Source organism: Heterodontus francisci, chromosome 25, assembly GCF_036365525.1.
Source record: "Heterodontus francisci isolate sHetFra1 chromosome 25, sHetFra1.hap1, whole genome shotgun sequence".
NCBI classification, from domain to species: domain Eukaryota; kingdom Metazoa; phylum Chordata; class Chondrichthyes; order Heterodontiformes; family Heterodontidae; genus Heterodontus; species Heterodontus francisci.
In genome coordinates, this window is record NC_090395.1 from 59,896,663 (window position 1) to 59,913,323 (window position 16,661).

The window sequence follows — 16,661 nt, forward strand, 5'->3', positions numbered from 1 at the left end:
TGTGTGATAAATTGCATTTTCTACACTAGTTATCCTTTTAGCCTTTCTGAGATAGATTTCAGGAATAGCACTACATCCACCAGCAAATGCCTAAACTCACTGCACACAAGAAGACAGAGGAGACTTCCAGCCCTTGAAGGCTGAATTCAAATCCAAGTCCTAAAAGTGATAAGACAATGATGTGCTAACTCACTGCATTATCCAGAAAGTAATCTCTCAAAAGTAATTTTTAAATTAAAATCAACTGCGATCAAAGAGGAGATAATACAGAAATGATGGTGGAAGCAGAAAGGCACACTACCCCATGCAGAATGTCATCAGGCCACAAGAATAAAATATGCAAAGCCATTTCCAGCCAGTTACAAACATCAACATTAACAGGATAAAATACTTAATTTACTCAACACTGTTAAGAAGGACAATTTCTATCATTAGTTTTATAATAGAAGCTTAAACCCACTCTGTGGGCTGAATTTTACCAGCCCCTCGACGTCGGGGGCTTGGTGGGGAGGGCCCATAAAATACTTGCAGGAGTGGCCCGCCACGACCCCCGGCACCAAGAAGGCCCCGCTGCATTTTACCGGCGGTGGCGAGGCCTCAGTGTGGCCCTCCCGCCGCCAAGTGGCGGGGCCTTCATTTAAATATTACAATTAATTAAAAAAATATACAGATGAGCTCACCTGATTCTGGTGGCCTCGGAGTTCCGAGATAAAACACTGGTGGGGAGGGGGGAGGAGTGAAATTATCAGGGCGGGTGGGGGAGGGGGGAGTGGGGAAAATATTTTTTATTGGCTGTGGGGATGGTGGGAAGGGGCTGAAGTGCAAATGTGACGAGGTTGGGGGGTGGGGGGGCGGTTGAGGGTGGGAATAGAGTTAATGTCCGTCATATTGGCCAATAAAAAAATTATTGGGGGGTTGGGAAAGGGCCTCCAGCTTTTAATTATTTTAGTGAGATAAATGAACACTAATATCACTTTAAGCCCTTTAAAAATGGCGCCGGCACCTGTGCGGTGGCGCCAGATGCCATTGCCAGAGATGGAGCAGCCGCCCCCTCTACGTCATCAGGCGCAGCCGCTCCGCCCCCTCCATTTAATTGGGCCTCCGCGCAAAATATTGCAGGGCCTCAGTGGCGGTGCCTCCTTTTCTGAGGGCCGCCAACTTTAAAGTGTGCCGCCGTGATGTGCGGCCTGCTGATAAAATTCAGTCCTGCGTGTTTGTTTAGGATATTATAAATGCCAAATAGTGTAAATCTTTTCTCAATCTTTTTTTTTTTAAAAAGAGATATATAGGTGCTTCATTACTATGGATCAACACTTCAGATAATTATGTTTGGTACAGCTCTCCTTAAAAGTATCCAATTAAGAAAGCTGTATACTTTGAGACAACTTTAATTACATGATGACATTCTATGCAATTACATTCAGCACCCAGACATGCAACAGTTAATGAGAATTTTTTTTTAAAAAAAGGACAAGAATTAAAGAGTTTTGTCTAACATGCACAAAACAACTACCTGTTTTAATAGACACTTCTTCTAAAGCCCCAAATAGTGATTTGGTGCATTGCAGAGTAACCAGCATAACCCTCTAAGCACTGAATGCTCTCTGCAGCTTCTGAACTGCATGTCCATTTCTACCATACATTTTCTATAAATTTGCTATGCTGAGTATTAAGAAGCAAAGAAACATACAGAACCCGAAAGGGGTTTTTAGTTCACAGTATTCTTTGAATAGACTTTAAAAAATGATCCAGAAATATGTTGTAATTATGGTTTTGTCTTCAGTACTCAAAGAGCTAAATTAAAACATTATGAAAAGCAGCTGTTTTTGGTCAGTCCAACATTGGTAGCTCCATTGAGGCGGTAATGTTGCTAAATCCTGGCACCAGCTCTGCACTTTTATAGTTTTAAAGCAACATTTGTTGTTGCCTTGTTGTTGCACTTGTCCCTTGAGATAATCCTGCCCAAATGTCCTGAGCAACATTTAAAGATAGTCTTTTTTTTGGTTTCTCTGCAATCCAGTTATCCAGGCTTTCCAACTGCCTTCAAGGCCTGCTCCAGCTTTTGACGAAATGTGATGTATTTCTGCTGCACCTGTTGGATCCGTTCCTTTTCCTCTTTCTCTAATATAATGAGGAAATTTTGTAATTCTGGCACACTAAAGGCATCCCACTGTAGGAATGAAAATAAAATATAGAAAGTTAGTATCTTGTTTTAAAATATTAGTTTGAATATAAAATACAACTTGAACCTTTATGACCATTGGAGGTCATTTTGACTTGGGAAATAGTGTACAATAGGCAATATCGAATTGGCCACTTAAATACTTACCAAATTTCCTTCCATTGATATCAATGGAAAGGAAAATCAGGCATGGTGTTTAATTCAATCTTGCCTATTTTACACCATTGGTCAAAGGTAAAATTCCTTCACTATCTGATAATGTAATGAATCTAAAGGGATCCATTATCGTGTAGACATTGATGGAGGTGCAGAAGTGTTAGCAATCTGGTGCAGAAGTGTTAACAATCTCAAACAGCTAAAAAGGAAGAATTACTTTAAAATAAATGATATTTTCTCCAATGTATCTTTCCTTTTCTGCTGAAGGAGCTAATTCTTCAAGGGGTATGGTTGCCAAAGTACTCGCATCCTTCTGGTACTTCACCCAATTCCTTTATGTGAACCTGCACAGTGAGTGCCAACAGGGCATCACAAATGAGCTCAATCCTGCTCTCACTAGGGAGTTCAAATTTCTGTTATACATTATTTTTAGCAAATTGGTTAGTACATCTATGTCAAATTCCTATATGCACTATTTTAATTAAGTTATTAATTGGGGTAGCAAAAATGTCAATTTATATAGCATAAAATTTTTTTACAGTCCAGCATGTATAGTCTAAATTCAATTTTCTGTTAACATAATACCCTTATGTACTTCAAAACTTTGCCTATTACATTACTCAGATAAACATGACTGGCAGGACAGAAATCAGCTGCTCACATTTTCTCTGGGTCCTTTCAAAGCTTTCCAGTTTGTTATTTATATATACTATACATGCAGCTGTAATCAAATGTCAAATAATTAATTATTTACTTGCTCAGAAAGTTCTATGTTTCTGACAATGTAATTTAGCAAAAAATGTGGAAATATTTTAAAATACTGTCCAAAAAAATTTACATTACAAATTTGAAATGTGTTCGCATGAATAAGCCAACAGATGCAACAGGTTGTTTGCAAAATTGTTGTACTTCTATAAATGGCCTTGGCATTTACAAAGTGGGATCGGGTGTTTCACAGGAATCAGGTTTAGGACCACTGTTGTTCAGTATTTACATAAATGAATTAGACTCGGGACTTGGAAGCACAATATCAAAATTTGTGATGACAGCAAAATTAACAGAGGATATCTGTGACAAAATACAACAATAGGTGTCAAAAAACCCCCTGCAGAATGGGCGTGTAAATGGCAAATGAATTTCAGTATAGGGAAGTGTGCGGTGGTGCATTTTGGTACTGGAATAAGAAAGCCATCTACTCCTTGGAAATTAAGAGTCTAAATGAGGTACAAATACACAAATTATTAAATGTAGCAACATAGGTCAATAAAGCCATTTCTAGAGGAATAGAAATCAAAAGCAAAGAAGTTGTAGTAAATGTATATAGAACCTTGATTAGATCACACTTGGAATATCGTGCACTGTTCTGGTCTCCATATTACAAAAAGGATATAGAAACACTGGAGAAAAGGTGAAAAAAGATTTACAAGGCTGATACTGGAACTGAGCAAGATCAGGAAAGACTGAAGAAGCTGGACTCTTTGCTCTAGAAGACGGAAGACCAAGAGGTGACCTGACCTGATAGAGGAATTTAAAATGATGAAAGGGTTTGATAGGGTAGGCATAGAGAATAATTTTTTTTATTCTTTCATGGGATGCAGGTGTCGCTGCCCTTGAATTGAGTGGCTTGCTAGGCCATTTCAGAGGGCAGTTAAGAGTCGATCACATGTAGGCCAGACTGAGTAAGGACAGCAGATTTCCTTCCCTAAAGGACATTAGTGGACCAGATGGGTTTTTAACAACAATCGACAGTGGTTTCATGGTCATCATTAAACTAGCTTTTAATTCCAGATTTATTAATTGAGTTCAAATTTCACCACCTGCTATGGTGGGAGTTGAACCCATGTCCAATAAGCATTAGCCTAGGCTTCTGGATTACTAGTCCAGTGGCATTACCACAACGCCACCGACTCCCCTTAATAATGTTTCCACTTGTGGGAGAGCGCAAAACTAGGGGCCATAAATATAAGGAATTCAGGAAAACATCTTTACTCAGACTGGTACGAATGTGGAAATTTCTACAACATGGGAATGGGGGTTGACAATAATAGCCTAGATGCATTTAAGGGAACTAGATAAATACATAAGGGAGAAAGGAATAGAAGGAAATTTTGATAGGAGGAGATTAAGTAAGGTGGGTGGAGACTTGTGTAGAGCATAAACACCAGTGCAGACTAAAGCCTGACTCAGGTATAAAATTAAAACCCGAGCCGGGCCCAACCCGACCACAGCCAACCCGAACCCAACCCGAGCCCGAGCCCTTTAATTTTTGTTCGTGCCCGACCTGACCCAATCCTACATGAATATCCTTCATCTGTTCCAGCAGCAGGTTCTTCCTGCAGCTAGAGTTGTGGGGAATCATGGGTAAGCCTGATCCCGTGTCTTCCCGGAAGCAGCACTGTCCAGCCCGACCCGACCCGAGCCCGAATGCTGGACTCGGAATTTCGACCCAACCCTGTCACATGTAGTCGGGTCTAGTCGGGGTAGGGTCAGGTAGCCAGGCTTTAGTGTAGATCAGTTGGGCCAACTGGCCTGTTTCTGTGCTGTATTTTCAATGTAATTTGGTGTAATGTGATTACTCATGCAGCTAACTAGTTAGCAGTAATTAAAAATGAATCTTGAGTGATTCTATTGGCTTTATTGTCTCTTGAAAGAAAGGAAAGTAATGTTGGTCACATGTTGTTCTCTGTTGATTTGGGTTTTGAGTAACAAGAAGCAGGGGTTGGCAATGGTCATGTGGATTTTCCAGGTAAATTCAATCCTCTTTCAGAAACTCTAACTTCCAATAGTTTGCCTGCTAACATAATCTTACAGTCAATGCTCTTATGCATTCAAATTTCTTCTGAAGAAATTCAGCTTGTAATGCAGCAGTTTTTCCTTACAAGGGAAATCCAATAAATCACTTCACAGTTGTTCAGAAGTTTAGAATAACATGAAGCAATGAATAGCTCCTGTGGTGCTTAAATAAAAAAATGTACAACACAACTAGTGCTGTTTATTTATTGCTGCAAGCTTATCACTTTTACATACCTCAACTTCCCCAGTTTCATTCTCCTTCAATGCAAAACTTGAGGCATTTGTGTCCGGGCCAGCCAAAAGACGGATTAAAAGGGGATGCTCATTTTCTTTAAGTTTCTGCAGGTGCACTAGCAAAGATATTTTTTAAAAATGGGTTTACTGATTATAATTATTAAGTCCTTAGTGTTACACCAAAATAACAGACATAGGAATCAACATTATTACAAACCCCTGAAGTACTTGCTGCTGCTAATATAGAAGTCTAAGGATGAGATATGAGTATCTACTTTGGGTGCAATTGGGAAATTACGCACAAAATGCACCGATTAGGATAGGCTAGGCTAGAGGTTTCTTCTAAAATTAATTTGCATAACCACAAACAAAATTTTCCATGAACCAGTGCAATTGGGCAGTGTAATAGTGTCTTCTTTTTTCATTAAAATGTATTTCTTGATGTATTTCAGAGTGATAACCTGGTGTAGTTCTATTAATACAGCTGAAAATGGGTTTATCAGCAAAAATAAGCATTTTAATTAAGGTTTTCAGGCCTCCTGTCATGAGAAACCTGATGCAGAAATAAAATCACTGAAATCAATTACAAACACTATATTGAATCATTTAATAGTTTGATTGATTTTTACTGCCTGCTGCGGAGTTAGTAGAAGTGTTAGTAGAAGTAGCCTTTTAGTAAATATTTTTGATATAATTTTTTAAAATGTGCCTGCTAGTTTTTGTGCAAGAAAATGAGCGCAATTTGAAGAGCCTTACCAAACCAGCAAAATTTTGCAATTTTGACCTGGGATGTGGCCCGGACACCCCAACTGGCCACACTGTTGCTTCATAGCTGATTTGTACACTGGATTAATTCAGACATCCAGGTCACTCATTTGAAAGGAGAGTTGGAGCTGAGAAAATTCCTGGCAGGGCAGCTCGTTCCCCTAGTTTTTCGAACATCATGGGTTATGTTAGGGGTGTTCCCACAAATAGGGCCTGATGGGAACTCGTATTTTGATCTGAGACCAAGGGCAGGATTTTCTCCACAGGCTTCAGGACACCAACATCAGAAACAAATGGGGGTCAGAAGCCTGTCCCTGTAGGGAAGTTATCCGGATGTGCTTTTCAGCGAATTGGCTAATTAGCAGCCAGAGGGTGGGCTCGCCGTCTAAGGATGGCAGGCGAGCTCTTGAAGCTGGAGGACAAATAGGAGGCCCTCCTGCACTGAACAAGCAGCAGGCTGCCATTTCAGGTAAGAGAAATGACGTTTCGTTTTGAGGTGCCTTCTCTGCAACTTTTAAAAATATTAAATAAAAAGGTCTCCTCGGCAGCCAGCCCACCATTGTGCAGGGGAAACCCCACCTCAGGGTAGCCTGTGGCTGCAGCCAAGGCCAGGCAGGCGGGCAGGGCCTCAAAGCCTGCCTGGACTGCGGCCCACCACCCCCACCCTCTGCCTCCGCATGACTGGAAAATTCCAGTTGGCTTCTAACAATGGGCCTTAATAATCCTTTCAATGGGCTAAATTGGGGTAGCCCTGCCACCCCACCCCTCCCACCCACCATCCATCTCCCCTCCGGGAAAAAGGCTCAGGAGCAGGATGGTGTCGGGGAAAAAGGCACACTGGCTGGCGGGTAGAAATTCCTGTCCGCCCACACTGGGGCCTAAAAATTCAGCCCCGAGAGTAACCTAGTGCTTGTTCATTTTCCTGCGACCATGCTGTGATCCTGGCTAGCTCATACCAGGAGTGCGCCACTAGCCTTGTACAACTTTGGGCCATTAATATTCTCACTGTGAAGGTTAACCAGAATTTTTTTCTTTTTATTCCTACTTAGGAGTCAGAAACACTTGTTTTTAAAAACAACTATCAGACACCGCAGCTTTAAAATCCTGCATTAAAAACTCTTTTGTACTGGAAGCAATAGATATGAAAATGGATATAAAGGCAAGTCATAACTACTTTTTGGCAGTTATGCATAGATCTATATTTCTTTAGTATTGAGCAGCTGCTGTGTTTTGATAAGGTTTAGAAAGTTCTCCAACTACATTCTTCCTTTCCCTCCCACCCCCAAAAAGTGAACATAATTTAAAATATGTAAAATAAATCATGATTACCATCATTGCCCTTTTGTGTCTGGTAGAAGAGAGCAAATTTTTGAGGGTTATCAATCACCATGAACTTTTTTAGCAGGCCTGTGATCACTTCATTAACAGTGGTTTCACTACTGATGTGAAGCTGTTTGATTGCGTCCACCGGCAGGTAAAATGATGTTCGTTTGTTGGTGATTTCTGCCGGATTCACTTCCTTCAGCACATCGTAGATTGATTGTGGTCTAATGCCTGCTGGAACAGTGACAGGGCGGCGTAGTTTGAGATGAACTTTGATAAACCCAGTGTATGTGCCATCCGGATTCTGAAAAATAGCATGAACTTCGAGAATTTAAAAGAAAATGCCTATTTCAATAACTGCTAAACTATATGCACACTCAGGCAGTATGAAGTAACTGTTTCATGAACTCTCCAAACTCTCAGTTCCTATGTGTAAGCCAACATAAGTTTGTTTGTAGTTGATTATTATTTTTAAGATAACATTAAAAATATTAGTTTTTTGTTTGGCCCATATACCAGGAGGAAGATTTCCTCAGAACACTATGGGGGAATTTTATGCTCTCCCCCACGACGAGTCTGAAGATGGAGAGAGCATTTAAATTGGGCAGAATGGTGGCAGGAAGGTCCTGCCACCTTCCCACCTTCACCCCAATTATGTCCATGGCGGGAAGGCCCGTGGATGGCCTTCCAACACCACAGCCAATTGAGACTCTTACGTGGGCAATTAATGCCTAACTAAGGGCCTTATCCTGCCGCCACCGGTATTAGCTAACCCGTGCTGGTTGCTTGCCAGCTCCGGAGTGGGGGGGTTGGTTACTCATTAGAAGGCACAGTGCCTGATCGAGGGACCTGGCATTGGGAAGGGGGGTAGTCTGCTGAGAGCCACCCCCATGCTCGTGCTAGCATCCCCCATGCATCCCTTTCCCCGCAACTCCCACCCCGCTAAAACCCTCCCGCCCTGACTCACCAGTGGTCTGAGTTCCTCGCCTCCGGTGGGTCCATTACTGGAAGCAGCAACTGCTTCCACAGTGGCACTGCTCAGTAGAAGAATTGCTGGCCTCTGATTGGCCAACAGCTCTCAGCAGGCAGGACTTCTGTCGCCAGGGTCCTTAATCCTGAGCAGGCCTGCCGCTGTCCACTTAAGTGCCCAACTGGCACGTAATGCGGCAGGCCTTACCCAGAGGAGGCAAAACTTCAGCCAGTGGCTGAGACCCCACCATATATAGTGAAACAGACAAAATCTTTTCCCCTCCCCCAGAAAGGTTGAAATAGTTAAAAGGAAAGATGCAAAGAAGAAGTGGTTAGCTTGGGTTTTAAAAGCCTGTAGACAGTAAGAGGAACCAATGACTGAGGTAAATAAGCTATTCCACAGTCTTCAAGTCCTCAGAAAGAAACAAGATATCTGTTTACACACATGCTTATAATAAATAACATATTCCTACAGGCACTATTATTACAACTAGCTCCAAGATACTTGGGCAATAAGATTTTACCTGCCATAATACCTGCATCAATGGTGTTATTCTGTTATTTAACATCTTGGGTACAATTGCAATATTATTAGATTTTGTAGTTAATGCCAACCGTATGTCTAATATTAAATGACATGGTCTTATTTACAACTGTATGGACATAACTTTTGCATATGTAAGGACTGTCTAACCTGCTGAGATAAAATTAACTAGAAACCTTACAACTTGTTCTATTAAACAAAGTAATAATATAAATTTGTGTTGCTGTAGAAACTAACAAATACAGCTATAGTGAAGTTATGCAAGCAGGTCAATGGTGATCATGGTGGATCATTCTCATTTGTTAAACCAGTCTATTGCATATAGTATAAAATACAAAAAAACTGTATACTATAGGAATCAAGTTATGCTTTAAGATTACTATGTATTGCTCCAGCTGCTACAGGATCCCAAAAATGCATCAGTGCCAGACTTTAACCAGGTATACGTAGGAGCTGGAATTATTACCATTGAAAATACTTGTGTCTTACAGATTTTCTTTGCAGTGTATTACCATATTATGTTATGTATATACAATATAGAAGTAGAAATGAGAAGTAATGTGGTATGTTGGAGGACTAGCATATTGCACCACACAATGGTGAGACGCAGTTTATTGTTACATATTGTTACAAATGGGGAAAAGAGTGAAATATACTAACACACACCAGGCTGGATTTTAAGAGCCTGCTGCCGGACTTGGTGGCAAGCTCAAAAAATGGCAGCCCGCCTATGCGGGCCGCACGCCAAAGAGCCGCCATGATCTTAAGCGCGGCTTATTTAAATATCCAGGGCAGCCCACCAATCTCATGGAGGGGGTGGGCTGTCCGTCCCCAGCAATGGCGTCAGTTGCCTGTACGTAGTGGGGTGCTGGAGCCATTTTTCAAGGGCAGCCAGCCCTGCCATCCAATTTAAAATTTTAAAGTCCAACCCCCAAAACTAAATAAATAAATTTCAAACAACCCTTTCACACCCCCAATAACAATTACAAAAACTATTTGCCCTACCCTCCCCAAAAACTACATAAAGTTTAAGGTTGAACCCTTCCCACAATCCCCTACACCCATTATGTGTATTTGACCCCATTCCCCCCTTTTCCACACTAATAAACTTACCTCCTCCCCCCCCCTCCCCACCATTGTGGCGCCTTGTTTCCCTGGACGGGGATCTGAAGATGCGGGAGTGCCGGCCGTCACGCTGAAGATCACAGTGGGCCCTCAAGATCACAGGTAAGTCGATTTAAATTTATGAATTTTATTCATTTGCATATTTAAATTGTGGTCCTGTTGCCCAGCGGTGGGGCAGTCGCCACGTATTCTCGCCACCACCTGGAGGATCGGGCCGGGTCCTCCTCGCGTCAAGGTTCGAGGCAGGCCTCATCCGGAGCTATCTTCAGGCCCCCTCCTGCCATGGTAGCCAAAGACTGGGGGAGAACAAAAATCCAGCCTGCCATCTTGGCTAAGCATTCCACAGATGATGCTTTAGTTCCTGATGAAGTTCAGAGTGCTACTGCACAGGCATATATTCCTGAGTCATGAATGCCATGTGTATGTCCACAAATAATCATCTGATTTTTCAATGAAACTGGAGTATCCAGAGGGCATGTTTAATTTAATCCTGTTACAAACAGTTACATCTACTCAATAACACAGGTTTACCAGCTTGAGTGGCAGTTAAAAGTCATGTTGGTAAATAGCTAGGATAGTTTAAATGTGCATCTGACATTAAGATATGTGACTGCTTCTGCTTTTATCTCGCTGCCAGGGCAGCATTACTTCTGTGTTGACCAAACTTAAGTTAGGGTCACTGCAGGGAAAGCAGGTGAATCAGGAATGCAATTTTACTCCACATCAGGATTTTCTTGGGAAATTAAAGTGTTTTATGAAACTCATAGAATAAAAGAATTATTTACTGTGACTTCTATAACTATTACATTTAATTCTAAAACTGGTAAATTGAGTACTTACCAAGCGCATTCCCAAGCAATTTTTAGCCTTTCCATTATATTCCTCAATTTTTCGCTTTATCTCTTTTTCTGTAAAAACCTTAGGTTTTTCTTCTTCTTTTGTTGCCACATTCTGAAAAATGAAAACAAACCATAATTAGAAATCATTAAGATGTATTATACGCACTTAAATCCTAAGGAAGATTACAGAAAATTTAAAATTACTTAAAACACAATTTAAAACCTACGTTTATACCAACAGTGGCTTGAGTAGTATTTATAAAGCTTGCACTTGCTTCAGCCAAATATGCCCAATATTGTCACATGATAGTTAAAATAAACTGAAGTTACAATTTCTTCTATGTTCAAAGCTACACCAATGTAAAAACAGCTATGTCAATCTGGACAACACCTTTGAAATAACCCAGAACCATAAAGTTTATTTTGGGCGACATGCTGAATATCCTCAAATTTATCCCATTTTTAATACTGTGAATTACAGTCACAATCTTAGGAACAACAGGGCCTATTTAAGAGTACAGCTAGGGTACAACAATGAAGTTGAACATATATGCAAATAGTAATAACTGCAGATGCTGGTCCTCCTGGCTCCAGCTTTAGGTAATTTAAAAAAAAAGGAACTTACATTTTTTGGTTACAGTCTCCAGGAGTTCCTTAAGGACAGCCAAATTTGGCTGCATGTGGACCCAGTTAGCCTAAATGCAGCCAGGCCGGTTCCAGCTGTGTTCAGGGCAGCCCAGTTTTGGAACAGGATCCAAAAATAGGAATTCAATCCCTCACTACCATATGCACGGACCTAATGGATACTTTAGGCGTCTGCTCGAAACGTCTAATATTGGACCCGGCGAACATGGCAGTGGCACCAATGCTTGCATAGATTGGATGCAGGCCATCCCGTTGTTAAATGGAATGCTTTGTGCCCATTTTATGCCTAAAAAAACAAGCGCAACACACCAATTTCTACCCCAGAGGATATACGGAGGATGCAGTAATGATGCATTCTCTTCAAACAGTGGTTTGCAGGATAGAGTTTATTTTGAATAGACTTATTTGCATATACACACTATTACACAATCCTGTTTTACAGGAGGTATCGAGTCACTCACAAGCAGTTGAGGGGGGTTATTGAGCAAGGCAAATTAACAGGATCCTGTTCTTTTCTGACAAAAGCGGTGCTGTACAGGCAAACGGGAGGGTTTGGGGTGATTGTCGCTCTCAATTTTAATTCAAAAATGCCTATATATTATTCAAAACCATTAATCATAATCTACTATAAAGACATTGTTAAATTAATCTAAGCTATAATTCAAGCAAAAAAAAGCTGTCTCTCTCACTTATCTGCTAACACTTCTATGTGCCAGACTGTGGTATGGTTTTCTGGCTAAATCAGTTGGCATTCGAATCACCACATAGGAGTAACAAGATGAAATCAGGGGGGAGAAAAAAAAAAGAGCATATTAACTGGTGTGTTCATGCACAGCCCTGGGCAGATAGCTCAACAATACTCTTGAAAGAGGTCTGGAAGTAGAATACATATGTCCATGGTAAAATGGAAATAAAAAAGAAAAATTATGCAAATACATAACTGGTTGGTCAGAATTGATATAGGGGAGTTGAAGGGTGTAGTATACTTGGATTTTCAGAAGGCTTTTGATAAAGTGCCCCCACAGGAGGTTGGTTAGCAAAATTAAAGCACATGGGATTGGAGGTAATATACTGGCATGGAGTAAGAATTGGTAATAGGCAGAAAACAGAGAGTAGGAATAAATGGGACATTTTCGTGTTGGCAGGCTGTGACTAGTTGGGTATTGCAAGGATCAGTACTTGCGCCACAGTTGTTCACAATATATATCAATGATTTGGATGTGGGGAACAAATGTAATATTTCCAAATGCGCGGATGACATAAAACTAGCTCGGAATGTGTGTTGTGAGGAAGATGCAAAGCGGTTTCAAGGAGATTTGGACAGACTTAGCGAGTGGGCAAGAATATGGCAGATGGAATATAATGTGGAAAAATGTGAGGTTATCCATTTTGGTAGGAGGAACGGATGTGCAGAGTATTTAGAGTCATTTCTTAAACGGTAAGAGATTAGAAAGTGTAGATGTACAAAGGGACCCTGGTGTCCTAGTCATCAAGTCACTGAAAGCTATCATGCAAGTGCAGCAAGCAATTAGGAAGGCTAATGGTATGTTAGCCTTTATTGCAAGAGGATTTGAGTATAGGAGTAGTAAAGTCTTGCTTCAATTGGATAGAACGTGATATTATTGTCATAGAGGGAGTGCAACAAAAGGTTCACCAGATTTGTTCCTGGAATGGCTGGACTGTCCTATGAAGAGAGATTGGGGAAACTGGGCCTGTATTCTCCAGAGTTTTGAGGAATGAGAGGTGATCTCATTGAAACCTACAAAATACTTAAAGGGATAGACAGGGTAGATGCAGGTAAGATGTTTCCACTGGTTGGGGAGTCTAGAACCAGGGGACACAATTTCAAAATAAGGAGGAAGCCACTTAGGACTGAGATGAGGAGAAATTTCTTTACTCAGAGGATTGTGAATCTTTAGAATTCTTTACCCCAGAGGGCTGTGGAAGCTGAGTCATTGGGTGTGTTTAAAGCAGAGATCGACAGATTTCTAAATACCAATGACATAAAGGGATATGAGGATAGTGTGGGAAAAAGGCATTGAAGTGGATGATCAGCTATGATCGTAATGAATGGTGGAGCAGGCTCAATGTACTGAATGGCCTACTCCTGCTCCTATGTTCCTATCTGAAGAAGCTTAGGCTAACATTTGATGTAATTGTTCATTAGAAAACATTAAACATTGAGGCCACAAAATTCAGTGTTATGGTGCCCCTATTTTTTATGCTATGGGTGCAGTTTCATGTTCAAAATGGCATCTGCATGATATGTGCAAATTTCTGGTGTGGGTCATGCTGGATGACATTTTGATAAGGGTGTTAAGTGCAAGCATAGGAGGTATGCAAATTATGATCGTCAACGTACAATGCTGATTTGACACCAGTGGTGCCATTTTCGATCTTAATGGTCCAGCTAATACCCTCTCAACCTCACACAGCTGAACATGTATTTAGCAGCAGGAAGGACTTCCCAAAGTGCAATTATAAGAGATCATCAGGTTAGTTACTGATTGATTTCTACTGGCTGCTACCGGGTTAGAAGCGTTAGTAGAAGCGGTTTGTATTGCATTTTAAAGTTGAAGTCTAAAGGGAAGTCTATGGCATGTGGTGAAGGTTTTGGTTCTGACTTCAAGGGTTCTGCTCAGAGAGGACAAGGGGGGTGGGGGGGGTAGGTGGTTGAAGAGAATGTTTCTCAGCAGGAGTGTCTATCTGCCCAGGGTCATCAACGAGCAATTATCCTGCCTCAATTTCAGTGAGGGGAACAGAGCGTTAGGCGCTTCTGCTGCACCAAGAGGGTATTCACTGAAATCTGCCACCTGCTGCAACCCAAAATACACCCGCAGAACAGGGTGAGGATGCATCGCCAGTGACTGTGAAGGTGATAAACAAAGAACAAAGATAATTACAGCACAGGAACAGGCCCTTCGGCCCTCCAAGCCTGCGCCGATCCAGATCCTCTCTCTAAACATGTCGCCTATTTTCTAAGGTTCTGTATCTCTTTTCTTCCTGCCCATTCATGTATCTGTCTAGATACATCTTAAAAGACTCCATCGTGCCCGCGTCTACCACCTCCGCTGGCAACGCGTTCCAGGCACCCACCACCCTCTGCGTAAAGAACTTTCCACGCATATCCCCCCTAAACTTTTCCCCTTTCACTTTGAACACGTGTCCTCTAGTAATTGAATCCCCCACTCTGGGAAAAAGCCTCTTGCTATCCACCCTGTCTATACCTCTCATGATTTTGTACACCTCAATCAGGTCCCCCCTCAACCTCCGTCTTTCTAATGAAAATAATCCTAATCTACTCAACCTCTCTTCATAGCTAGCGCCCTCCATACCAGGCAACATCCTGGTGAACCTCCTCTGCACCCTCTCCAAAGCATCCACATCCTTTTGATAATGTGGCGACCAGAACTGTACGCAGTATTCCAAATGTGGCCGAACCAAAGTCCTATACAACTGTAACATGACCTGCCAACTCTTGTACTCAATACCCCGTCCGATGAAGGAAAGCATGCCGTATGCCTTCTTGACCACTCTATTTACCTGCGTTGCCACCTTCAGGGAACAGTGGACCTGAACACCCAAATCTCTCTGTACATCAATTTTCCCCAGGACTTTTCCATTTACTGTATAGTTCACTCTTGAATTGGATCTTCCAAAATGCATCACCTCGCATTTGTCCTGATTGAACTCCATCTGCCATTTCTCTGCCCAACTCTCCAATCTATCTATGATGATGGCCATGAATTTTTATGTGTTCTTCCAAGCTGGAGCTGGCAATGTTTGCAATGTCTCTTGGTTTGCCGTCAACTGTTGCATGAGATGAATGAGGCTCTGTATACAAAGAGAGCGCAACACGTTTCATTCTATCTTGCCAGAGAGAAGGAGGCAGAGAGAGCACGCGGCTTAGCCAGGATTGCAGTCTTCCTCGTGGTGCAGGGTACCATTGGGTGCACACACGTTGCTTTGTGGGCACCACATGTAAATTCTGAGATGTAGCGTAACTGGAAAGGATTCCACTACCTCAATGTCCAGTCGGTGTGCAGTCATACTCAGTTCATCATGCAGGTCAATGCTCGATATCCTGACAGCAGTTATAATGCCTTCATTCTGCAGCAGTCCACTGTACCATCTGCATTTGAAACACCATGGCAAACCAAAAGATGGTTACTGGGTGACAAGGGATATTCACTGACCACTTGGCTCATGACTCTGGTGCACAACCCACAAACACATGGGCAGCATGCATACAAGGAAAGCCATGCACAAAATTTAAGTACATTGAGGTGCTTAAGAAATGATTCCGCTGCCTACACTGCTATGGAGGAGCTCTACAGTACTTGCCAGAATGTGTGCCACAATTCATTGTGATCTGCTGCATGTTGCAGTACCTCGCCATCCTAAGGGCACAGCTTTTTCCACCAGGTATAAGGTGAACAGCTGAGGAGGAGGAGCAGGAACAAGTGAAGGAAGCAACTAACACATCCCCTTCCTGGCTGGGCAATCCATGGTTGGCTCATCTGACTATGTATTAGTGAACACAACTCCAATTTCCCAATCACTAACAGTCCCATACTTTACCTTACCTCTGGTACGGACCATCACAGCATCTTCTTGGCCACATTGCTGAAATAAATATCAACACAAACAAAAGTTCCAAAGCAACTTTATTAATCAAACTATCCAATATTCCATACAAAAGTCAACTAATCACCCTTGTACATTCCTTTAGTGTCTGTCTTCTGTGTGCCTTTGACTGTCCTAGTGCTCCTACACAGTGCTACCTCAGTGGCTGCAGCATGGCTGGTAAAAGGCTGCTGACTTTCAATGGGGTTGGGTGGGGAGAGGGTGCGGGGGTGGGGGGTGGTGGAAGAGTGCAGATGGCCTTGCAGGACAACCTTGAACAGCTCTGGCCCTAGAAAGCCTGGCTTCAGACCACCTCGGCATGGGCAGCAGCAGTCTGGGCTGCCTGGCTGACAGGCAACAGCAAAGGCACTGGCAGAGTGACAGTGGTGGGAGGGCGAATGCTGTCATCCTGAAAGAGGACAGCATGTTCATGCTCCTTGGAGCCACTGCCACTCCTAAG

The 16,661-nt window shown here is 42.1% G+C and overlaps 1 protein-coding gene across 3 annotated transcripts in view; it reads right to left on the minus strand.

Moving 5' to 3' along the window:
- Positions 1 to 1,372: 1,372 nt before the first annotated feature.
- LOC137383907 (ras association domain-containing protein 5-like) overlaps positions 1,373 to 16,661 on the minus strand; it is a 155,570-nt gene continuing 140,281 nt past the window's right edge. For all 3 annotated transcript variants that reach the window (XM_068057289.1, XM_068057290.1, XM_068057291.1), the window contains 4 exons: positions 10,932 to 11,042; positions 7,460 to 7,757; positions 5,366 to 5,481; positions 1,373 to 2,170 (listed from right to left, as the gene is read on the minus strand). In XM_068057289.1, coding sequence (XP_067913390.1) covers positions 2,021 to 2,170; positions 5,366 to 5,481; positions 7,460 to 7,757; positions 10,932 to 11,042 — 675 coding nt within the window. In that variant the 3' untranslated portion in view covers positions 1,373 to 2,020. The remainder of the gene's footprint in view (positions 2,171 to 5,365; positions 5,482 to 7,459; positions 7,758 to 10,931; positions 11,043 to 16,661) is intronic.